Consider the following 27120-nt stretch of genomic DNA (forward strand, 5'->3'; position numbering starts at 1 on the left):
TTTAATTCTCCTCATTAACTTCACATCATCTGCAAACAGGGACACTTCTGAGTCTAACCCTTCCGTCATGTCGTTCACATATACCAAAAATAGCACTGGTCCTAGGACCGACCCCTGTGGGACCCCGCTCGTCACAGGTGCCCACTGTGATACATCATTACGTACCATGACTCGTTGTTGCCTCCCTGTCAGGTATTCTCTGATGCATTGCAGTGCCCTTCCTGTTATATGCGCCTGATGCTCTAGCTTCTGCACTAATCTCTTGTGAGGAACTGTGTCAAAGGCCTTCTTGCAGTCCAAGAAGATGCAATCAACCTACCCCTCTCTCTCTTGTCTTACTTCTGTTATTTTATCATAAAACTCCAGAAGGTTTGTGACACAGGATTTGCCTTCTGTGAATCCGTGCTGGTTGGCATTTATACTCCTGTTCCGTTCCAGGTGCTCCACCACTCTCCTCCTGATAATCTTCTCCATAATTTTGCATACTATACACGTCAATGACACAGGTCTATAGTTTAGTGCCTCTTTTCTGTCTCCTTTTTTGAAAATGGGAACTACATTTGCCGTCTTCCATACCTCAGGTAGTTGCCCAGTTTCCAGGGATGTGTTGAAGATTGTGGTAAGTGGTATGCACAACATATCTGCTCCCTCTCTAAGGACCCATGGAGAGATGTCCGGTCCCATTGCCTTTGAGGTATCGATGTCCCTTAGCAGTTTCTTCACCTCCTCCTCATCTGTATGTATGTCGTCCAACACTTGTTGGTGTATTCCTTGTGTGTGTGTGTGTGTGTGTGTGTTATAGCAAATATCGCGAACAAGCGATACAAGATGCAAAACAACCACAGGGGGTGGGGGGGGTAGAATGATAGCGCTAGGCCTTTCGTGTTGAAACCAACATATCAGGAGCTTGCAGTGTTGCAGAAAAGAGGAGGTCCAAGCAAATACGATCACAGGGAACGCCTTAACTGGAGTGAAGGGAAGAGAGAAGGTAGGCAGGAGACAGGAAGTGCCCCCAGGCATACCAATACCCATAGTCAGAGAAGTTGAATATTATAACACTAGAAAAACAGCAAATTATCTTGGGAGTTTCCACACTTGAGAAAACGGGTCCATTTAAAGGGAGACGTTTAATGGGAGACATCTGTAAGTTATACAAAGTGAGACAGACGCTGGGTATGATATAAAAAAAACTTTACATAACAAATAGATAGATCTGATAATTGTCTTGGGAATTTTTCGCACCTATAGAAAAGGGGTCCATTAAAAGGAACTCATTTAAAGGGGATGAATCTGTAATTTCAATGAAGACGACCATAGTTATTCATCTCACAGGATTCTGAGGCAGCCTCTTTCTTTTTTCTTGCATTTTCTGATGGTTGAACATTGCAAGCTCCTGATGATGTGTTGATTGCAACACGAAAGACCTAGAGCTATCATTCTACTTTCCCCCTGGTTGGACATGCAGCAGGCATGTGTGAGCGTGTTAGGAATAAATGGAGACGAATGGGTTTTGAGACCTGACGAGCTGTTGGAGTGTGAGCAGGGTAATATTTTGTGAAGGGATTCAGTGAAACCGGTTAGCCGGACTTGAGTCCTGGAGGTGGAAAGTACAATGCCTGCACTTTGAAGGAGGGGTTTGGGATATTGGCTGTTTGGAGTGGCATCTAAACTGTCATATCTGGGTACCTCTGCAAAGACAGTGATTATGTGTGAATGATGGTGAAAGTGTTTCTTTTTTGGATCACCCTGCCTCGGTGGGAGACGGTTGACGTGTTGGAAAAAAATGTGTATTTGTATATGTTATATACAAATATATATATATATATATATATATATATATATATATATATATATATATATAAACACTGATCTCTGGCTGAAGGAGACTCGAACCTACGAACCTTAGGACAAGGTACGCACTGCGTACCTTGTCCTAAGGTTCGTAGGTTCGAGTCTCCTTCAGCCAGAGATCAGTGTTTGTGTATATTTCGCATGCTCTCGCGAATTCCTTGCATATATATATATATATATATATATATATATATATATATATATATATATATATATATATATATATATATATATATATTAGTTATATATTTATATTGTCTGTAAAGAGCCCCGTATTTCTTTGTGTACTTCACCCACCTCACTAACATGTAATACAGACATTGAACGCGCACACACACACACACACACACACACACACACACACACACACACACACACACACACACACACACACACACACACACACACACACACACACGTATGTGCAGAGGTTCGCAGCAAGAGTAGTCTCTGAGATAAGGGGGTATGAACAATAAGGAAAGACTATCAGTGCTAGATCTAATAATATTAGAGGACACGGAAGGACCACGAGAGATATGATAACGATAGGCTGTTTGAGAGACTGGAACCAGGTACACGGGGGCACACTTGGAAGCTAACATCACAGGTGAATCACCGTGACGTCATGCATTATTTTTTTTAACCTCAGAGTGGTCAAGAATATAGGCAAGATCAGTGCACAGCTTGAAAAACAGTTATGATAGGGCTCATGAATCAAGGATAAAATAAACCCCGGAACGGCCATTTTTAAAGGCAGGGCCCTGAGCTGAGGCTCCATCTCTGCAACCACAAGTAGGAAAGTACAAATAGGGGAGTACAAGTGAGTATAAATATGTGAGTACACACGTATACACTCGCGACACGAATTCATCTCCATCCACTAGTACTTCCCTCCCCTCTCCTCTGCACGTAATCTAATATTTTAACTAGATATAACCCGACAGATGAGAACCCGCTCCCCCTTCATCCCCCCTTCAGATATTATCAAGTAATTATTAAGGCGGATAAGAAATGTGGGGATGAGAGTGAGAGTGTGGGTGTTGGCGCCTAAGGTAATGATGCCGAGGGCCTGCAGATAAAGACATGTGGTTGTCACCGGATGCTGCAGCTGGCTGGTGTTGCTGGAAGTGCATACTAGGAGTATTATTAATCTTCACTCAGACTTGAGAGGTTCAATGTATGATTAGTATTTACCTTGTATTTTCATAGTTTTGAAAGTACAAACCAAAAAATGCAGCATTTTATTCCCGTTACAGTATGTTGTCAGTGACTTGAGATATTTATTTTATCATTGTGTCGAGATGATTACCTTGACCGCATTCCTTCCCAGAGACCAACTCTACCTATCCTTAGTTCTTTTGACCTCTCTTAATAACTAGTAAATAATGTAAAGGCCTCCCCTTCTTGTAGCCTTTCCAAGGTGTGATTGTCGTTGGTGAAGGGCTCTTGATCTGAGGAAATTGAACCAGTTTCGGGCCTTTTTCCTCGGATCAAACCTGAATAATTACCCCAACCTATGGGCCTGGTCTGGGACTGGGTCGCAGGGACGGTGACCTCCGGAAGCTACTAGAGGTAACCCTATTTCTGACAAAAAAAAAATAACTATTTCTTTATCCTGACTTACAGTGTGTGTCTTTGGACAAATTTTGGATATGGATTTGGAATGGGACTTGTATACCCTGAATTATTTTGATAATGTTTATAACATTGCAGCATATTAGCTGTAAATTAGTAACGATACCTGCAAATTAATAATTTCAGAGTCATCATATGTTCAGAGCTGAGTAAACAAATGATTCCAATGCTATAAAAAACTTATATATCAAAGTAAATGTTAATTTGATCTTTTGTGGCGGTGTGATGTTTAACTTGGACCTGATGTTCCACAGGAGCTGGTTCAGAGCCCACTGTTCATCTGTGAGGACGTTACACAGTTCGACATCGTCAACGGCAAGCTGGGTGAGTACCTGTGTTGCTGGGTGAGTACCTGTGTTGCTGGGGGAGTACCTGTGTTGCTGGGTGAGTACCTGTGTTGCTGGGTGAGTACCTGTGTTGCTGGGTGAGTACCTGTGTTGCTGGGTGAGTACCTGTGTTGCTGGGGGAGTACCTGTGTTGCTGGGGGAGTACCTGTGTTGCTGGGTGAGTACCTGTGTTGCTGGGGGAGTACCTGTGTTGCTGGGTGAGTACCTGTATTCCTTGGCAAGTACCTGTTGTGCTGGAGACATACAGTCTTCCACTTTGTCGTCTCCTGGTGTGTGTGTGGAAAATGTGGTGTGTGTGGGGTGTGTGCGCGGGTAGGGATGTGTGATGTGTATAAAGCGGGGTTTATATATTATATCTATATATAATCTAGCAAGATGACAAGGCTTTCCCAAGTTCCGTATTTACGGAAGAGTTTCAGGTTTGAGTTTGAAGACAAGTTGGTGTAAGAAGACTGATGCACAAGGATCGTATTTTAAGTAAATAAACAGAACCAACCTTTAAACCCTGAGTGAAGACGAGTTAGCTGGATCGCTTATGCACTCAGCTCACACACTGAGGTCCGGGGATCGATCCCCCGGTACAGCTGGAAAGGAAAACATTACGACTTGTTTCCCTAAGACACCTGCTGTCCATGTTCACCCATCAGTATAATGGTATCTGGGTGTTAGTCGGCTAGTGTGGGTTGCATCCTGTGACAAAATTGACCTAATTTGCCCTGAATGCTCTGCATAACAAGGGACTTTCTATATAGTAGTATGTTACTGATGTCAACTATGGTCTGTATACCTTGCACGTGTACTTGTAGAAGTAAGATATTATTATTATTATTATTATTATTATTATTATTATTATTATTATTATTATTGGATCCACAGGTAGTGTCATCCCATACAGTAACCACTACACCACTCTGTTCAAGCAGGTAGACTAATTACTACGTATCTACTGCTAGGTACTGTAAACATAGGAAGCAGGTGTTTAGAGACTTACCTAACTGTCAAGACCAGTCCAGAATTGAACCCGGATATTTTTGTTTGCGAACTGAACGCTCTAGCATTGCCATACTGGTTGTATTATAATCCACCGAATCAGTGCTCCAAGGTCACATGCAAAACTTCCGAAATTTCGGGAGAGAGCGACACACTTTTTTTTTTCATGAGACGGTTGTCGCATAATACTCAGCTGATTCTTCAAGAGATGAGAGAAGCGACCTTCACGCTCTCTCTAGTTTACAAGATGTTGTCTTACTGTGTATAGCTGTGGTACACACATTCAACCTTGTGAAGAGAGGAAGTGGAGGAAGACTAGTCATGTGGTTTATCATAATTATGCAGCGTGGAGTGAATCACGGTTTACTTTGCACTATTAACCCACACTTTACATTGGAAATTTGGTCCATCTTAGGCTATTATCAAGCTACAACAGAACGAGAAAATGAGAACTTTTTACAGTCAGACCACAGACCAGCAGGCACGGCAGTGTACAGTCAGACCACGGAGCAACAAGCATGGAAGAGTGCAACAGTCAAACCACGGAGCAACAAGCATGGCAGCGTAGTGTCAAAGCGCTGAGCAGGAAGCCCGAGAGAATGTACAGTCTAACCAGGGAGCAGCAGCACGGAAGTTGAAATGTAGCAAAGTCACGTACGGTTTGACACGCTTCGTTGTACGTACCATCAGCATAAGCACGAGCAGCAGCTTTCATGGACTAGCCACGTACAATATAGTTGAAAATAGATAATCTTTCGGGAGTTTGCCGTAAATCATTACTGAAAGGCTGACATTTTGAGGAATTTAGAATGAGCTCAAAAGTATTTATAGAACAAGTGTTTACAGCAGCAGGATAAGTTGTAGGTAATGTTTGTACACTATCACTTTATCCTCTTTATCCTTATTCACCCACCTACATCACCGTACTCTTCAAGGTTCTTCATCTGAGGAACTGGAGTTGATTCACTATTTCCTCTGATCAAACTTGAATTTCCTTTATATCTGGGTATTTAACGTGACTTAATGGTTTATGACGGGATGAATTACGAATATCTGCTGAATGCGACTCATGGAATTTTTTGTAACGTAACAGTAAATTGGTCATGGTAGTAAGAAATTGGTATTGTCCGAGATCTAATGTTTTTATTCAGACCAGACCTACACCAGCACCTCCCTCCCTCTCTCTCTCTCTCTCTCTCTCTCTCTCTCTCTCTCTCTCTCTCTCTCTCTCTCTCTCTCTCTCTCTCTCTCTCTCTCTCTCTCAGATTTACCTTCTCCCCCTTCTCTCATCATTATCATCTGCGTTCTTCCTCTTCCCTTTGATATTTTGCGGAAGAGAAGACGGAATGATGGAAGTGTTCCTGCGGCTGTTGTTACTTCCCTCCCTTCTTTGTTTCCCATCTTCCTTTCCCCTCTCCCTCCATCCCCGTATATTGCATCCTTCCTTTCACCTTCCTCCTCGTCATCTTCCTACTTCCTTCTTCCCTCCCTCCTTCCACCTCCCAGTATGGCATCCTTTCATTCTCTCCCTCGCTTGTTCCTTTCGCCATCTTCCTCCCATCTCCCTATATCTCATTTCTTTCATCATATTTCTCTTGTCCTCCTTTCATCTTCTCCCTCTCTTACTTCTCCTTCCCTCCTCTCATCTTTTCCTTCCTCTCCCTCCACTGCCATTTTAGTGTTCGTAAAGTAAGGCAGAACTAGTGTTTGTGTAGGCTAGCAGAAGGTTGTGTTGTGAATCACAGTGGCCGATGTTCTTAACGGTAGATGAGATCACTCTTCAGCTTCCTGCTGTTCTCTACCATTTCTGACACATGTGACCACTTTCCAAGGTTCTACCCTCACTGCCCAGCCTGAAACTAGACTTCTTTGTTTACCTCCTGATCAAGCAGGATATTGCTGGTAGCGTCCTGCACGTCTCCATAGGCTGGTTGATATAGTACTTGTGAGCTGGTGTTGCCACTACCACCACGTTTCTAATGCAGCTGTTGCCACCAATACCTGCTGCTGTTGCTGCTTCTATTGCTGTTGCTGCCACCTCTTGTTGTTCAATCGTCATTATACTGACCACGTCTTCCCTTACCCTTCTTGTATCTCCTATTTTTCTCTAGCACCCTTCTCTATTTTACCTCGCCTTCCCCTATCCTATTCATCCCCCTGTCTCCCTTCTTATACCCTTACTTTCCTCACCCTCCTTTTCCTTCTCCATACTATTATATTTTCTCTTTCCTTTGATTACTGTCTACCATTTCCATGCACCTGCCTCTCCCAAGACAAAAGTTTCCAACACCACCTTTAACCTTTATACACTGCTCTGTATTATATATCATGTCTGTACGTTCCTCTTGCTTGTCTTGTCTTGCCTCCACCACCAATATTATCCCTATCTTCCCCACATATATGTAACACGAGCACTGTTGCAAGAAAACCTGCAATTTTGTGGTAGATACTGAACCCATGGTGGACCACATGATGATATCCTCATCGCTCTACTGGTCTCCCACCTCAGGCTGACAAACTGCATTATCTTATTTGAAATTCCATTCTTGTGTGGTGGAGTATAATATGGAAATTATAGTGTGTGCGTCAGGCGAACCTTATTTCTTGCTCTAACATTGTAAAATATATGACCAGGGTAAACATAAAGTGGTTTACCTGGAGTTTACCTGGAGAGGGTATCGTGGGTCAACGCCTCCGCGGCCCGGTCTGAAACCAGGCTTCATGGTGGATCAGCAGTAACCAGGCTGTTACTGCTGGCCGCGTGCAAGCTGACGTACGAACCACAGCCCGGTTGGTCAGGTACTGACTTTAGGTGCCTGTCAAGTGCCTTCTTGAAGACAGCCAGGGGTCTATTGGTAATCTCCCTTATGTATGCTGGGAGACAATTGAACAGTCTTGGGCCCCAGACACTTATTGTGTTGTCTCTCATTGTACTCGTGGCACCCCTGCTTTTCATCGGGGGAATGTTGCATCTCCTGCCAAGTCTTTTGCTTTCATATGGAGTGATTTTCGTGTGTAAGTTTGGTACCAATCCCTCCAGGACCTTCCAAGTGTATATTATCATGTATCTCTCTCGCCTGCGTTCGAGGGAATACAGATCAAGGACCTTCAACCGTTCCCAGTAATTTAGGTGCCTTATCGCACTTATGTGTGCCGTGAATGTTCTTTGTACACTCTCCAGGTCTGCAGTATCGCCAGCCTTGAAGGGGGCCGTTAGTGTACTGCAGTATTCCAGCCTAGAGAGCACAAGCGATTTGAAGAGAACCATCATGGGCTTGGCGTCCCTAGTTTTGAAGGTTCTCATTATCCATCCTATCATTTTCCTAGCGGATGAGGTAGATACATTGTTGTGGTCTTCGAAGGCGAGATTCTCTGACATTATCACTCCCAGGTCCTTTACGTTATTTTTCCGCTCTACTGTATGGTTAGAATTTGTGGTATACCCTGACACATTTTTAATTTCTTCAAGTTTTCCATATCTGAGTAGTTGAAATTTCTCCTCGTTGAACTTCATATTGTTTTGAGTGACCCATTCAAAGATTTGGTTGATGTCCGCTTGGTATAATTTTGATATAAAAAGTATAATACAATAGACTGAATTGTTTTTGTGTAACTACTGTATTGTAAAGTCAGTGGATCGATCGACTCCCACCTGTGAGAATTTTTAATATTGTAAGACAAGTGATGAAGGCAGATAGTGATTTGGAATAACATAACCAGGTTGGTAGGCAAAAAAAAAATATTTCAGTGGAGAAAAATGTTAAGTTTGTGAGACAGCGTTAGTAAGGACGTGGACTTAATATAGCATTGAAAGAGTGACAGATGAGAGAGAAAAGTTGGATATAGTAGTGAAGCTGATATTAGCACTGACGTGAGAGTTGCTATTATAGAGCGTGTGTAAAGTGAGGAGGTTTGTATTAGAGGAAAGTGTTGGAGTTTGAGGACATAAGAAAAATGCTATCTTGTGAGGTGTGTGAGGGCGGGGTGAAGAATGCGGCTCGTTGCTCCATTATTGCCACCATGTTAAATGTCAAGGGTGTCCCCCAGTGTTGGGCTCAGCCCACACTTCTTACCTTACTTGCTCTCCTCTCACAATTGACCTTGCTTCTACCACTCTTGTTGGCTGGCTGACTGGCTGCTTGCATGTAGCTGATTGGTTTATTTCTCAATTTCGTAAAATTTTAAGATAAGATAAGATAAGATTTCGTTCGGATTTTTAACCCCGGAGGGTTAGCCACCCAGGATAACCCAAGAAAGTCAGTGCGTCATCGAGGACTGTCTAACTTATTTCCATTGGGGTCCTTAATCTTGTCCCCCAGGATGCGACCCACACCAGTCGACTAACACCCAGGTACCTATTTGCTGCTAGGTGAACAGGACAACAGGTGTAAGGAAACGTGTCGAAATGTTTCCACCCGCCGGGAATCGAACCCGGGCCCTCCGTGTGTGAAGCGGGAGCTTTAGCCACCAGGCCACCGGGCCACCAGATTTATATGTAAATTGTGTAAAGGAGTGGACAGAGGAGACGTCCCAGGGAAGCCACGCTAGTTGAGTCCAGCCACTCCTACCATCTCCCTAAAAAAAAAACTTTCTTATCGGTGAGTCAAGCGTTTATTTAGACGTAAAGTTTGTCTCGTATAGGATGCGTATTTATCTTTCAAAAATTTTACCGAGAAATGAAGTTAAAACAAGAAACAAGACTAAAAAATAAATCTATTTTCTTATTGGAAGAGTAAGGCTAAGGATGATCTTCACTATAGTAAGACAAAGAAAAATAACTGTAATGCTGTAAAATTATTATTATTATTATTATTATTATTATTATTATTATTATTATTGCCGGAACAAATGTAGAAGTCTTCAAGAGGAAAGTGGACAAGAATCTGCAGGATTGTCATTGAAGCTCGGATATTGAGGATGTAAATCTGCTTCACTCAAGTCGGGATACGAGAATACAACTCTTAAAACCTGTCACAGGTATTTAATTGTCAGCAGGAGAGAGGACCTGATAGAAGAATGGAGATACACGCATACAAAAAAAAGTGACGATGAACGTGCGTGTCTACCTCCCCCTCCCCGTTCCAGAGGTAAACAAAAGCCACACATTGTTTACTTGGTCATCTGCAGTCATCACCTTCACTACAATGGCGGTGAACCCGCGCGCTCTGAATACCCTCCCCCGTTCCTCCCCACAACCCACCCAGGAGCCTGCAACACATGAATAATTCCCCCACACCCCACCCAGGGGCCTGCCTTATACCTCACCCAGTACCTGTGCCAGTGATCGATTTCGAAGGTTTTTTCTACCCTAGAAGCTCGGCCTTTGGCCAAGCTTCCTTGAGTTCCTATTCAACCAGGCTATTGCTGTTAGTAGCACATACAGACATCACAGCCTAGTTTAACCAGCACGTAGCAGAAGAAATGATCTAGTTTCCTCTTGAAGGCTTGATTATCTCTGATGTTTGCTAGTAGCAGGTTGAGGAATCTTAGGCCACGGATGTTGACACAGTGTTCTCTTATTGTGCTCATGGCGCCCCTGTTTTTCACTGGATTGACTTTTCCTCCCATTTCTCCCTCCAGTAAGCAAGGGTAGTCTGTGTGTTTGTTCTTATGTAACTTCTTTTACGTTCTTTTTCTATTATCTCATTTTAACCTTTATCACTGCAACATATTCTAAAAAAAAAAATGTGCTTCTAGATATTGCATTTCATGTTTTGTTTTGGATGTAGAGGACAGAGTATAGGTGTACAGGCAGAAGACAGTAGAGTCAGGTACACAAACAGGAGACAATCAAGGGAAACAGGCAGGAGACATTGTAGGCGTACCGGCAGAAGAAAGTATAGGTGTACAGACAGAAGACAGTATAGATATATGTTGGAGCGTGGAAGCGGGAGTGAGGGCGGCAGCTTGACCTTGGTGCACCTGCCCAGAGAGAGAGGAAAGGGAGGAGTTAGTGCATGGTAAACTCGCTCCTACTTGACCAGTCCAGCCAGGGTAAACCCTTGCTCCGTCCTCCCAGGACGCTGACACTTGCTTCACCTTTCCCAGGACGCTGACACTTGCTTCACCTTCCCCAGGACGCTGACACTTGCTTCACCTTTCCCAGGACGCTGACACTTGATGGATCACCTGTGTCTTGAGATGCGGTGTTATTGCCCCAGAAATCCAGTTTATGATAATTTGTGTTCCCCGAATTAAGCCTGAATGCCTTCCACATCCCCCCCCCCAGGCGCTGTATAATCCTCCGGGTTTAGCGCTTCCCTCTTGATTATAATAATAATAATATGATAATTTGTCGAAGTAATAATTCCGTTATTTGTTTTATCAATAATGATAAAGCAGAGACTGTCACATTACTCAACTGTAAGTTAGGTATCTTTGATTAGTAATTTAATATAGAGTATGTTAATTAAAGTGCTTCAAGGCAGGAGAGGGTTCCTTGATGGCGGTGAAGAGCTCTTGATTCAGGGAAGTGAGGTCATTCTCATTTTCCCTGAATAAAATATGTTTACTTCCCATAGGCGCTTAATGTGAGAGAATAATCTGGGTCCTCACCTGATGGATTGGCTGCTTTATAAATGTTAAAGACTATAAACTACACGAGTCATTAAGGTTGCATGTCACCTTTACACCACCAGTCAAGAATACTTTAATACCTAAAATAAGAATTAAAATGAACTTTCATTGTATATGCACTGAAAGATATACACCTCTCACTGTACATACCCATCAATTATTTGTTGATACTATTATCAAACACCCAGTAAGACCAGTTGGTCTGTTGACAGACCAGTTGGTCTTACTGTCGACTGGTCCAAACATTGACAGCACTGCAGTATCCGTCACAGTCGGTTAAATTTCTTGCTGAATGAAGTATTCGGAGATTTCGACACTGAGAGATAGTGATCTTAATCATTCCACCCGCTGTCTAATCATCTTTTAATAGCTTTCTATCAGTTGAGACAGGGAACGATCTCTTGACTGTGGTGTATGTATTAACAGGTGTTTGGTAGGAATAATGTGACTTGTCTCCCATTGCAATGATAGACTTCCCTCAAATATATTTTTGACGATTACAATAAACACAGTCATGCACTGCAAATTTCTCTATACAAATATTGATACCAACGCCTGTACCAAATACTCATGCCTCAATATTTTGTCTCATTCGTTTCAGTTTTCTTTGGCTTCTTTATCATTACCTCCATTTCCCGTTCTTTCACTCTTGCATTCCGTCATCCTTGTCTCCTCTCCCTCCTTGCCCCACCTCACCAGGGCAGCATTAGTACCAGTGTCACAGATGAGTCTTTGTTCTTGACCACACTCCGCCCTTCACCTGGTTAGCCTACGCCCTTTTTAAACATTCCTCCAGTTGATAATTTCTTGGTGGTATCCACTAGCTCGCCTCTGCATGAGTAAGACAATGCAGCCACACAGGCTAGGCAGTGGAGCCTCAGTCACTCGTACATTAGTCAACTCTCACAGTAAAACACTGATACACTTATTGCTGACAAAATAATAGTCATTTTTGTTAAGGCGCTCCAATCAAGGGCTTTGTACGTGCATGAGGGTACGTGTATTGTACGTGCATGAGGATACGTGCATTGTACGTCATTGATGGAAGCATTGTAAAGTATGTTCCATGTTTTAAACTAGTGAGAGGAGTTTCTGCGCTTGACCAAACTCTGGTTTTATTTGCTTTTAACGTCACTCATAAAGTTTCCAAGTAATAAAGGCAATAGGTTTAAGCTTCTCAAGAATAAGTTGCGGTTAGTTGACCAGACATACAAGCTAACAGGTTCCAAGACACCGCACCTGTCTCTGACCAGACATACAAGCTAACACAGGTTCCAAGACACCACACCTGTCTCTGACCAGGCATACAAGCTAACACAGGTTCCAAGACACCGCACCTGTCTCTGACCAGACATACAAGCTAACACAGGTTCCAAGACACCGCACCTGTCTCTGACCAGACATACAAGCTAACACAGGTTCCAAGACACCGCACCTGTCTCTGACCAGACATACAAGCTAACACAGGTTCCAAGACACCGCACCTGTCTCTGACCAGACATACAAGCTAATACAGGTTCCAAGACACCACACCTGTCTCTGACCAGACATACAAGCTAACACAGGTTCCAAGACACCACACCTGTCTCTGGCGTATAGTATATAGGGACGTTAATGACTCGTTGAGATTTCTGAAGGTTACTCTTAGATTTGCTAAACTAGCATTCGCTGCAGAGATTATTCGGTTGTGTGACTAGCGATGTTTTCTTCACTATTCTTACCCCTAGGTCTTACTCCTCGAGCGAAGTTTTCAGCCATGTCTTAATCCATATTCAATTTGTGATCTTTTCCCTTCACCAGTTTTCATAATCTTACATTTGCTGGAGTTGACTTCAAGTAGCCACTTGTCTGACCAGTCTTGCAGTTTGGCTGTGGTTACTTGTAGCCTTCCCTTGTTTTCAAGTCAGTTTTTTATTTTCCTCGTTGGTTTCACCTTATCTACAAACAAGGATACACATGACTATTCTGTCATGTCATTCACATAATACCAGAAACAGTAATGGCCCTAATACCGATCCTTGCAGAAACCCACCTGTTACACTTTCCCATATTCACATCTATTAGACAATCGCTCTGTTTCTTTCTCATAAGGTAGTGTGATCAACGGTAGCATATTTCCTGTTATTTCTGCCTGATCCTCTCCAAATTTTTGTCCCAATCTCTTGTAAGGTACTGTATAAAATGTCTTCTTTCCGTCCAAATATATACACTGCAGTCATCCATGTCTTCCTGCCTTACACTGCAGTCATCCATGTCTTCCTGCCTTACACTGCAGTCATCCATGTCTTCCTGCCTTACACTGCAGTCATCCATGTCTTCCTGCCTTACACTGCAGTCATCCATGTCTTCCTGCCTTACACTGCAGTCATCCATGTCTTCCTGCCTTACACTGCAGTCATCCATGTCTTCCTGCCTTACACTGCAGTCATCCATGTCTTCCTGCCTTACACTGCAGTCATCCATGTCTTCCTGCCTTACACTGCAGTCATCCATGTCTTCCTGCCTTACACTGCAGTCATCCATGTCTTCCTGCCTTACACTGCAGTCATCCATGTCTTCCTGCCTTACACTGCAGTCATCCATGTCTTCCTGCCTTACACTGCAGTCATCCATGTCTTCCTGCCTTACACTGCAGTCATCCATGTCTTCCTGCCTTACACTGCAGTCATCCATGTCTTCCTGCCTTACACTGCAGTCATCCATGTCTTCCTGCCTTACACTGCAGTCATCCATGTCTTCCTGCCTTACACTGCAGTCATCCATGTCTTCCTGCCTTACACTGCAGTCATCCATGTCTTCCTGCCTTACACTGCAGTCATCCATGTCTTCCTGCCTTACACTGCAGTCATCCATGTCTTCCTGCCTTACACTGCAGTCATCCATGTCTTCCTGCCTTACTTCTGTTACCTTTTCAGGTTTATGAAACAGTATATTACATATGTAAACCCGTGCTATATGTTAATAAAACTTACCTCCTCCAAGTGCTCTAACATATATAATATGCATGTTACTGATACTGGTCTGTCGTTTAATGCTTCCTGTCTGTTTTTTTTTTTTTAAATATTGGGACTTCACTGTCTTTCAGGTTTCTAGTAATTGTTTCGTATCCATTCACAGTGTGTTTGTGTGTGCGCGGGCGTGTGTACTCGCCTATATGTGGTTGCAAGGGTCGATTCACAGCTACTGGCCCCGTTATGTAACGTTATGTAATCGTGTGTGTGTGTACTCGCCTATATGTGGTTGCAAGGGTCGATTCACAGCTACTGGCCCCGTTATGTAACCGTGTGTGTGTGTGTGTGTGTGTGTTTGTGCGCGCGCGCCTGCAAGAGCCTGTTGCTGCACGTGTATCGTGAGTGGGTGAGTGCAAGATATGGTGGTGGGAGTGTATATGTGCGTACAAGAGCGTGATGGTACGCGTGTACATGCGAGGTTACGTACAAGAGAGTGGTGGTGGGCTTGTACATGCGTGGGTGCGTACAAGAGCGTGATAGTGCACTTGTACCTGTGTGGGTGCGTGTCAATGGCCGTTGTCTGAGCTTCAGGCGAGGTGAGAAACGCGAGCTGCTGGCAACAGACTTTCACCATGGTTTACCAGCTCTCAAGTTCATGTTAAAACTATTTTTGTTATTCGTAATCGTTTCAGATACATTTAATTATCAGCTTTACAACTAAACTGCAAATATCAGTGAACCACAGTAACGTCAAGGCCAGTCTGTGGAGTTGGCCACTTCCAATTACTACCTGCTTTAATCTGCGTTTTATTAGCTGTGTCTTATATCAAAAATATAACTGTTCTACTTGTGAGAGTAGTATCCGTTAGAAGATAAATAACCGACTTTCAAAGACCAGAAAATATCAGCATTGAGCCCAGTGTCTTGAAATATAATCCTTGTGTTTGTATATCACTAACTTGTGTTCTATGGTGATCTGCTGAGTCAGGTTATTGTTACCTCTATTGTTACCTCTGGCAGGTATGTAGATAAATGATTCAGAGAACCAACAAGTTGATAAATTAGACACATGTCCAACACTTAGGTATCTTTATTGTGGAAACGTTTCGCCCCACAGTGGCTTCAACTGTCCAATACAAGAAATTATTATAATCATAACTAAGGGCTAAATACAGTACAAAGAAGAATGCTGAAGATCAGAAGGAGTTTGAGGTAATCAATCCCTCAACCTGGAGTCCATGTGATCAGAGTGAGCTACTCAAGTCCCAAATATGTCTCGGTTTTTAGCGAGCCGCTAATCAGACTGAGAGTCGAAGACCTAAATGAATTTTTTTTTATGAGTGACACAGAATTTGCAGACACAAACCAAATGACTTCGAAAAGGTGATAAATAACATGCCCATGCACTCTGCCCCAGGCCCAGAACTGCAAGAAGCCCCTGGCTATCACGTGCTTTTAACATCTTGTGGAGAGGGAGCATGGACAAAGGGGTCGTCCCACAGCTGCTAAAAACAACATAGCCCCACTCCACAAAGGGGGCAGTAAAGCAATAGAAAAGAAATACAGACTGGTAGCGTTAACGTCCCATATAAAAATCTTTGAAAGAGTTCTTAGAAGGAAGATCGCCACCCACTTAGATCCCCATCAGTTACACAACCCAGGGCAATATGGGTTTAGAGCAGGTCGCTCCTGTCTGTCCCAACTACTGGACCACTATGACAAGGTCCTGGATGCTCTAGAAGACAAAATGCAGATGTAATATACACAGATTTTGCAACAGCCTTTGAAAAGTATGACCATGGTGTAATAGCGCGCAAAATGCTTAATAAAGGAATAACAGGAAAAGTTGGTAGATGGATCTACAATTTCTTAATAGAAAGCAAAGTAGCAGTAAACAGAGTAAAGTCTGAGGCGGCTACGGTGAAAAGCACTGTTCCACAAGGCACAGTACTCGCTCCCAGTGTTCCACAAGGCACAGTACTCGCTCCCAGTGTTCCACAAGGCACAGTACTCGCTCCCAGTGTTCCACAAGGCACAGTACTCGCTCCCAGTGTTCCACAAGGCACAGTACTCGCTCCCATCTTGTTCCTCGTCCTCATATCTGACATAGACAGAGATATAAGCCACAGCGCCGTATCTTCCTTTGCAGATGACACCCGAATTTGCATGACAGTGTCTTCCATTGAAGACACTGCAAGACTCCAGACGGACATCAACCAAATATTTAAATGGGCATAAGAAAACAATATGAAGTTCAATGATGAGAATTTTCAATTACTCCGATATGGAAAACGTGAGGAAATTAAAACTACATCGGAGTATAAGACAAATTCCAACCACACAATAGAGCGAAAAACTAATGTAAAAGACCTGGGAGTGATCATGTCAGAGGATCTCACCTTCATAGACCATAACATTGTATCAATCGCATCTGCTAGAAAAATGATAGGATGCATAATCAGAACTTTCAAAACTAGGAATGCCAACCCCATGATGACACTCTTCAGGTCGCTTGTTCTATCTAGGCTGGAATATTGCTGCACACTAACAGCACCTTTCAAGGCAGGTGAAATTGTTGACCTAGAAAATGTACAGAGAACCTTCACGGCACACGTAACTGCGATAAAACACCTCAATTACTGGGAACGCTTGAAGTTCCTCAACCCGTACTCGACCCTAGAACGCAGGCGGGAGAGATACCTGATTATGTACACTTGGAAAATCCTAGAGGGATTAGTACCAAACTTGCAACCGAAAATCACTCCCTATGAAAGCAAAAGACTCGGCAGACGATGCAGCATCCCCCACAATGAAAAACAGAAGTGCCATTAGCACAATAAGAGACAACACAATAAGTGTCAGGGGCCCAAGACTGTTCAACTGCCTCCCAGCATACATAAGGGGGATTACCAATAGACCCCTGGCTGTCTTCAAGTAGGCACTGGACAGGTACCTAAAGTCAGTGCCTGACCAGCCGGGCTGTGGTTCGTACGTCGGGTTGCGTGCGGCCAACATTAACAGCCTAGTTGATCAGGCACTGATCCATGAAGCTTGGCCACAGGCCGGGCCGCGGGGGCGTTGACCCCCGGAACCCTCTCCAGGTATACTCCAGTACTTCTGGCGGGTACATACAACTGAGCCTCCTAACCCAGAATGCTACAAATGTAGGTTTTGTGTATTATGTAACTGTGTGAAAAGGAGGCTCGATTCTCCTTCAAGGGAGTGAGTCCACACCCTCCCTGACGAGAGCCGCCACAGTGACCACTCGACAACATTAGGTGGCTGTACGCTCTGTAGAAATGAGTTAGGGTCTTGCTATTTAACGTTATGTAATCGTATGCTCATATACCTGAGGAAACATAAACACATATGCAGTTTAATGTGATCCTTTATAGACAATAAAGGATCACATTAAACTGCATATGTGTTTATGTTGCCATTGTGTCGGTATTTTATACCATTTATTTTCATCATATACCTGAGAATGAGTTCACTGCATTATTGACCTTTTAACTTTATATCCACGTCGTCCTTTCTAAATACGTGGAAACCCTTTTTTAGTAGTTTAACTTTTTCACTACCCTTATAATATAAATTATTGATGTTTACTCTTCCGTGATGCCTCCATCAGTCTGTATTTGTCCACACTCAGTAACTGTCATTATGTCTTTAAAAGACAAAAAGAAAGGCCAACAGGTATGGTAGTACAAAGACACAGCAGAGCGCGCTTTATTTGGATAACGTTTCGTTCACAGATAAATTTTATCAAGTTAAGATTTGATAAAGTTCACCTATGATGCTCTCTTATGTTTCTGTGCTACCAGCTCTGATTATTTTTGATCTGGCCCCTCACTCCAGCCCATCAATTCCACACCGTATGTCATTCAGGCTTGTTCGATCTTCTTTGAATACTTAACTGGTTGCAAACTCAACGATGGTGCTGCTCACTGAAGGTTCATCCTGCCATACGTGGTGTACAACGTCTAGAACAGTGCTTCGTGTAAGCTCATCAAACCAGCTGTAGTATTTGCTGAACTTTCTATTACTTATTTTCATTACTTTGCACTTATAAAGGTTACACCCTAGTAATTACTTTCTGTACAGTTGTGCGCGAATACCTCTTTGTAATTACAGGAGCAGAGCTGTGCTCGTGGTGTTTCTACTTGTGCTGATTTTCGCGGAAAATTCTTTAAAATTTTCAAGGGGGGTTATATGCACTTTACCTACTCACAGATCCTTCTGCAGTGTACTGATTTTTGTAAACAAATATTTTATAGTGGTCTTTTGGTACCTCGTTTTACATATCTTAATATATTTTGGGTAATTTGTAGTATTTTTATTGTGGATTAATTAGTTATGTCGAAACCTTCAAGAATTTGAGATTTTAGCGACGTCAACAAGTTTCTAAGAGAACTTCTAGATACTATTATGTTTGTATATGTATAATTGTGCACGATTGTTCTCGAAGGCTCAAATTATGTAAAAAAAAATTGCTGAGAAACTCATAAAGCAAACTTTTCGAGCTAGCCATTGTATCAGCTAAGTTGGTGAGTGGCTGGCTGAGAGTTGCGCGTTTCCTGCACCAACAAAAGAAAATAATTTGCAATTGTTCTCTCGGTCAACCTGTATGTGCAAGAGTAAAACTTGCACGGAAGCCAAACTACAATTATTGAGAAAGTTCACCATTTCATCCGTGATAAACCTTACCAGGAACTAGAGAAAATGTGTGAAGGTAATGATATGAAGATTTCGGCATTACTGGGTGGGATACCCGTCTCTATTATTTGGATGGTGGCCCTGTGCTCCAGTGTATATTTACAAGTGGGAAGACAGTGTATCATTGAGATATACTAGTCTACCAGTCTTGGTCACTTAGACCACACCAGACGTGATCACCATAACGCTGTTTTATAGATTTTCAGGCGATACTTCGCCTGCAAAACAAAAATGCAGTGGTTTATGTGCTGTAAAAAATAATAAAAAAAAAGTCGGTTAGGGTGTGTCCCATATTAGTAAAGTTTCAGTTTATCAGTTTTAACCTTTAAATATGTACGCTGGTTACGTAAAATAACATGCCCTTTGAACATTATATTAAATTTCAGAATTACTCCGCTCAGCTTACTGTCAGTGACAAAGAAATGTGTAATATTTTCAACACTTATTTCCTATTTTTACCCATAACGGAGATGAAACACCTCAATTACTGGGAGCGCTTGAAGTTCCTGGACCTGTACTCCCTGGAACGCAGGCGGGAGAGATACATGACTATATACACCTGGAAAATGCTAGAGGGATTAGTACCAAATTTGCATACGAAAATCACTCACTACGAAAGCAAAAGGCTGGGCAGACGATGCAACATTCCCCCAATGAAAAGCAGGGGTGTCACTAGCACGTTAAGAGACAACACAATAAGTGTCAGGGGCCCAAGACTTCAACTGCCTCCCAGCATACATAAGGGGGATTACCAATAGACCCCTGACTGTCTTCAAGCAGGCACTGGACAAGCACCTAAAGTCAGTACCTGACCAGCCGGGCTGTGGCTCGTACGTTGGATTGCGTGCAGCCAGCAGTAACAGCCTGGTTGATCAGGCCCTGATCCACCACGAGGCCTGGTCACAGACCGGGCCGCGGGGGCGTTGACCCCCGGAACACACTGCAGGTAAACTCCAGGTAAGAGAATACAAACGAAATTCCGGAAAATATGCTGGTTAGGACGAAAATTATACGGTATCAAAGTCACTAGTTCCATGGTCCTCAAACAACTAGACTGAAACCATACAAGTCATTGGGCCCTGAGGAACTGTTGTTAAGGATTCTAAAGGAATATGAGGAGGAACGTAGCAACTTAGCAAACCCTTAGCTAGTCCCTTTAACATGTCATTACAAATAGGTATTGCACCAGAAACATGGAAAATGTGATACTCATTTACAGAGCCTGATTAAACGTGATGAGACTTACACAGATTACAGTAAATGAATGAGATCCTAAAGTCCCAGTATGACTCGGTGTTTAGCGAGCCATTAACCGGACTAAGAGTCGAAAATCTAAATGACCGTTACTCAAAATTTTGTCAATGCAAAAAATTCCGATATTATCCTAACACCACAAGACTTCGAAAAAACAATATAGGACATGCCCATGCCCTCGGCCTCAGGCCCAGACTCGTGGAACTCCATGTTCATCAAGAAGTGCAAGAAACCCCTTTCACGTGCCTTCAGCATTCTAATGGAAAGGGAGCATGGACACAGGGGTCATCCTACACTCACTAAAGCAACAGACATAGCCCCCCTCCACAAAGGTGGCAGTAAAGCAATTACAAAGAATTACAAATCTATAGCACTAACGTCCCGTATCATAAAAATCTTTGAAAGGGTTCCAAGAAGCAAAATCGCCACCCACCTAGATATCCTTTAGTTACACAACCCAGGGCAACATGGGTTTAGAGCAGGTCTCTCCTGCCTGTCCCAACTACTGAACCCCTATGACAAGGTCTTAGATGCACTGGAGGACAAACAAACTGCAGATGTAGTATACATAGACTTTGCGAAAGCCTTCGACAAGTGCGCCATGGTGTAATAGCGCACAAAATGCGTGATAAAGGAATAACAGGAAACCTTGGTAGAGGCATCTATTCTATAACTTAGAACACAGAGTAATAGTAAACAAAGTAAAGTCTGAGGCGGCTACAGTGAAAAGCGCGGTTCCACGAGGCACTGTATTAGCCCCCATCCTGTTCCTTATCCTCATCTTTGGCACAGATGTGTAAGCCGTGCTTTCCTTTGCGGATGACACCCGAATTTGCATGGTGTCATCCATCGAAGACACTAAAAGACTCCAAGCGGACATCAACCAAATCTTTAAATGGGCCGCCGAAAACAACATGAAGTTCAATGAAGTTAAATTTCAATTACTCCGATATGGAAAGCTCGAGGAAATTAAAGCCGTATCGGAGTATGAAACAAATTCCAACCACACAGAGCGAGAAACTAATGTGAAAGACCTGGGAGTGATAATGTCAGAGGATCTCATTTTCAAAGATCAGAACAATGTTTCTATCACATCTGGTAAGAAACTGATAAGATGGATAATGAGAATCTTCAAAACTAGGGGTGCCAACCCCATGATGGTTCTCTTCAAATCGTTTGTTGTCTCTAGGCTGGAATACTGCAGTACATTAACGGCCTCACTCAAGGTAGGCGAAGTTGCAGACATCGAGAATGTACAGAGAACTTTCACGGCACGCAAAAATACGATGAAGCACCTAAACTACTGGGAACGATTTAAGTCCCTTGATTTGTATTCCCTGGAATGCAGGCGAGAAAGATACATGATAATATACACTTGGAAAATTCTAGAGGGACTAGTCCCAAATTTGCACACGAAAATCACTCCCTACTAAAGCAAAAGACTGGGTAGGAGATGCAACATCCTCCAGTGAATAGCAGGGGCGCTACGAGTACACTAAGAGACAACATAATAAGTGTCAGGGACCCAAGACATCAACTGCCTCCCAGCATAAGGGGATTACAAATAGACCCCTGGCTGTCTTCAAGAAGGCTCTGGCCAGGCACTTAGTACCTGACCAGCCGGGCTACGGTTCGTACGTAGGTTTGCGTGCGGCCAGCAGTAACAGCCTGGTTGATCAGGTTCTGATCCACCACGAGGCCTGGTCACAGACCGGGCCGCGGGGGCGTTGATCCCCGAAACCCTCTCCAGGTATACTCCAGGGAGATGGGTCCTTAGCTTCTAGCTATACAGCAATAAACTTAGCCTCAGTTGTGGGATAGTTGATGAAATCAATAATTCGAAGACACATTGATAGGTATAATTTGATCAACGAATCTCAGCACAGTTTACTAACCTTTTTCACTAAGGTATTCGATCGGTAGACGAAGATAAAGAATGTGATATTATGTATATGGACTTCAATAAGGGTTTAATAAAGTTCCACGCAGGAGACTTATTAAGAACGTAGGGGCACATGGAAATCGAAAAAAAATATCTCCTTGGTAGACGCATGACTGACCGATAGGCAACAGTGGTGTGTCACAGTGCCAGTGGTGTCATAGTGCCCGTGTTGTGTCAAAGTGCCAGTGATGGGGTCCTTTTTCACAATCTTTTTAACGATATTGATGAGGAAATAGTGACCTAAGTAAGTTAGCCGATGACGCTATAACAGGCTGATGATCAAATATTTTTTAATGTGGCTACTAGGCTACAGGATGCCTTGGCTGGGTTGATGTTATGGTCGGAGACGTGGAAGATTAGTTCAAGGCAGACATGTGTAAGGTTCTTATCCTAGGAAAAGGAAATAACTATAACGCTTATTACTCAAACAATACAGAGCTTAGTTTAAGTGAATGCCAAAGAAAAAGATCTAGGAATTCTGGTTAGCGGAAATTTAAGGTCAAGGCATCAGTCACAAATGTTCGCATTAAAGCTAATAGAATTCTTAGCTCCATATCAAGAAGTATAAACAATAAAGGTGATAAGAGATTCCCTGGAACGCAGGCGGGAGAGATACATGATTATATACACCTGGAAAATCCTAGAACTTGCACACGAAAATCACTCACTACCAAAGCAAAAGACTTGGCAGACGATGCACCATCCCCCCAATGAAAAGCAGGGGTGTCACTAGCACGTTAAGAGACCATACAAATAAGTGTCAGGGGCCCGAGACTGTTCAATTGCCTCCCAGCATACATAAGGGGGATTACCAACAGACCCCTGGCAGTCTTCAAGTTGGCACTGGACAAGCACCTAAAGTCGGTTCCTGACCAGCCTGACTGTGGCTCGTACGTTGGTTTGCGTCCAGCCAGCAGTAACAGCCTGGTTGATCAGGCTCTGACCCACCAGGAGACCTGGTCACAGACCGGGCCGCGGGGGCGTTGACCCCCGGAACTCTCTCCAGGTAAACTCCAGGTAAGATTATACTTCAACTTTATCTTTGGTCAAACCTCATTTACATTATGCTGCTCACTTCTGGTCTCCATATTACAGGATGGACATAAAAATGCCCACGAAAATATGCAAAGAAGGATGACGAAGTTGATTCCCTGTGTTAGAAAACTTTCCTACGAAAACAGGATAATGACATTGAACTTTCACCTTTTGGAAGAGCGTAGAATTAGGGGAGAAGTGTAGAAGTGAATTTGGGCTGAAGTGTATAAATGGAAAACAGGAATAAAGGCGATATAAATAGCGTGCTGAAAATATCTAAGACGGAACGCGCAGCAATGGATTCAAGTTGGAGAAATCTAGACTTAAAAAGGATATTGGGAAGCTCTGGTTTAGCCGTAGAATTGTAGGTGATTGGAACGAACTCACAGGTAGCGCCATTAAGACAAGAACCTTGGGTAGCTTTAAATGTAGGTTGGTGGGGGAGAGTGTGAATTGTATTTGCGTAACATGGGTCAGTAGGCATGCTTCACTGTTCTTACATGTAAGCTCTAGAAAAGAGATGTACTTTCAGAAGAGACATGAAAGCATTAACAGACTTTTAACTCTTTAACAAACACTGGCAACCTGTTGAACAATCTAGGAGCTACATAAGCCACTATAAATAATTTCTTCCCAACAGCACGAGGCTCATTCAGTCTAAAAGGATCTGCTGCAATTCACAGAAACATTCCTGAGCCTGATGTAAAAGGTACTAGCATATCAGCAAGATATTTGGCTTCATTAAACTTAATATCTTTCACTGTTAATGAACAGTTTAAACTTAGTTCTTTCCATGATAGGGAGCCAGTGCAGCTCAACAAGTAAGGACTAATGGGAGTTCTAGTTGGGATCGAAAATGCCAGTCTAGCTGCGTGATTCAGGAGATACTGAATGAAGACTTTTCAGCAAGTAGTTAGGCAAACGCACTAACAACCAGTCGAGATATTTTCTGACTGTATATAGATTACAAATATGAAAATTTAAAGATTTAACAATTTGGCTGATATGTCCAACAAAAGACAATGAAGAATCCAGGTAAACACCCAGATCCATCACTGATCCCACAGGTAGACATTCAGATCCCTTATGGATCCCACAGGTTGTAAACTGACAGTATTACAATCAAAGACACCAAAATATCCAATCTCTAATCCCCTGAGAGTTCCCCCTGCTAATCAGAATCTGTCTAACCTTCATTTAGTTGCAATTTTCTCTTGTCAGCCAAGACCAAATAACTGGAAAAAGAGAACTAAAGCAGCGTTTTGCATCTTCCGCATTTAGAACCGGGATGTAGACTTACGTATCGTCAGTATAAAAATGATAATCAACACCATGGTCATCCAACAATAAGACTAGGCCATTAACATAAACAGTAAAGAGTACCGGTTCAGGAACTGCTCAGAGGAACACCATAGGACAAACTAGATGGTTCAGATACAGTCAACGACTGTTACATATTACATGATATGACTGACCGGAAAGATACAGTTTCAGAAGAGACAGTGCAATATTCCTTAGGCATCAGATGCAGCAAAGTTGTCCAATAAAATTGGCAGCGGTGCATTTCAGTACCAAATCATTATAAACTTTACACTTAGACCTCTCAGTTCAATGAAATGGTCTATACTAAGATCGAACACACGGTAAAACATTTCTATCCAAAAGAGGAAGCAGTTGATCAAAAATAGTACGTTCAATCAGTTTAGAGAGGAACATGAGAAACAGACTGATAGCTTAACATGTTTTCTGAATCACTGGAAGGCTTCTTCAGAAACAGGGCGATAGCTTGACATGTTTTCTGAATCGCTGGAAGGCTTCTTCAGAAACAGGACGATAGCTTAACATGTTTTCTGAATCGCTGGAAGGCTTCTTCAGAAACAGGACGATAGCTTGACATGTTTTCTGAATCACTGGAAGGCTTCTTCAGAAACAGGACGATAGCTTGACATGTTTTCTGAATCACTGGAAGGCTTCTCCAGAAACAGGACGATAGCTTGACATGTTTTCTGAATCACTGGAAGGCTTCTTCAGAAACAGGACGATAGCTTGACATGTTTTCTGAATCACTGGAAGGCTTCTTCAGAAACAGGACGATAGCTTGACATGTTTTCTGAATCACTGGAAGGCTTCTTCAGAAACAGGACGATAGCTTGACATGTTTTCTGAATCACTGGAAGGCTTCTTCAGAAACAGGACGATAGCTTGACATGTTTTCTGAATCACTGGAAGGCTTCTTCAGAAACAGGACGATAGCTTGACATGTTTTCTGAATCACTGGAAGGCTTCTTCAGAAACAGGGCGATAGCTTGACATGTTTTCTGAATCACTGGAATGCTTCTTCAGAAACAGGACGATAGCTTGACATGTTTTCTGAATCACTGGAAGGCTTCTTCAGAAACAGGACGATAGCTTGACATGTTTTCTGAATCACTGGAAGGCTTCTTCAGAAACAGGACGATAGCTTGACATGTTTTCTGAATCACTGGAAGGCTTCTTCAGAAACAGGACGATAGCTTGACATGTTTTCTGAATCACTGGAAGGCTTCTTCAGAAACAGGACGATAGCTTGACATGTTTTCTGAATCACTGGAAGGCTTCTTCAGAAACAGGACGATAGCTTGACATGTTTTCTGAATCACTGGAAGGCTTCTTCAGAAACAGGACGATAGCTTGACATGTTTTCTGAATCACTGGAAGGCTTCTTCAGAAACAGGACGATAGCTTGACATGTTTTCTGAATCACTGGAAGGCTTCTTCAGAAACAGGACGATAGCTTGACATGTTTTCTGAATCACTGGAAGGCTTCTTCAGAAACAGGACGATAGCTTGACATGTTTTCTGAATCACTGGAAGGCTTCTTCAGAAACAGGACGATAGCTTGACATGTTTTCTGAATCACTGGAAGGCTTCTTCAGAAACAGGACGATAGCTTGACATGTTTTCTGAATCACTGGTAGGCTTCTTCAGAAATAGGACGATAGCTTGACATGTTTTCTGAATCACTGGAAGGCTTCTTCAGAAACAGGACGATAGCTTGACATGTTTTCTGAATCACTGGTAGGCTTCTTCAGAAACAGGACGATAGCTTGACATGTTTTCTGAATCGCTGGAAGGCTTCTTCAGAAACAGGACGATAGCTTGACATGTTTTCTGAATCACTGGAAGGCTTCTTCAGAAACAGGACGATAGCTTGACATGTTTTCTGAATCACTGGAAGGCTTCTTCAGAAACAGGACGATAGCTTGACATGTTTTCTGAATCACTGGAAGGCTTCTTCAGAAACAGGGCGATAGCTTGACATGTTTTCTAAATCACTGGTAGGCTTCTTCAGAAACAGGGCGATAGCTTGACATGTTTTCTAAATCACTGGTAGGCTTCTTCAGAAACAGGGCGATAGCTTGACATGTTTTCTGAATCGCTGGAAGGCTTCTTCGGAAACAGGCTAACCAAAGCCGCCTTCATTGACTATGGAAAACATCCGCTTTGAAAACAATTAATCAACATATAAAAGAAACACTTTCATATGAGGACAAAATCTTTGAAACATAGGATCAAATGCATAGTATGTCTTATTATAACCCTTGATATATCCCCGAGCCCCCTCCTCGCTAACTAGAGCAAACTGAGAAAAATTAATAAGTGATACATTACGAGCCTGAACAGTCACAAAGAACAATGCACTCGCTTGAGTTTAATAAAAATCCAAACGAATATTCTTTATTTTCTTATCAAAATAATCAGAGATAGCCAGATATTGAAAACAGGTTCAGATGCACAACTAAGCAGGTCATTCAGATGAACGAACAGGTACCTCTGATTACCA

The 27120-nt window shown here is 42.8% G+C and overlaps 1 protein-coding gene across 1 annotated transcript in view; it reads left to right on the plus strand.

The window, feature by feature from the left end:
- Nucleotides 1-27120, plus strand: part of CalpC (calpain C) — a 105735-nt gene that overhangs the window by 21216 nt on the left and 57399 nt on the right. The window contains exon 4 of the mRNA XM_070083869.1: nucleotides 3741-3810. Coding sequence (XP_069939970.1) covers nucleotides 3741-3810 — 70 coding nt within the window. The remainder of the gene's footprint in view (nucleotides 1-3740; nucleotides 3811-27120) is intronic.

Source organism: Cherax quadricarinatus, chromosome 11 (assembly GCF_038502225.1).
Source record: "Cherax quadricarinatus isolate ZL_2023a chromosome 11, ASM3850222v1, whole genome shotgun sequence".
NCBI lineage: Eukaryota > Metazoa > Arthropoda > Malacostraca > Decapoda > Parastacidae > Cherax > Cherax quadricarinatus.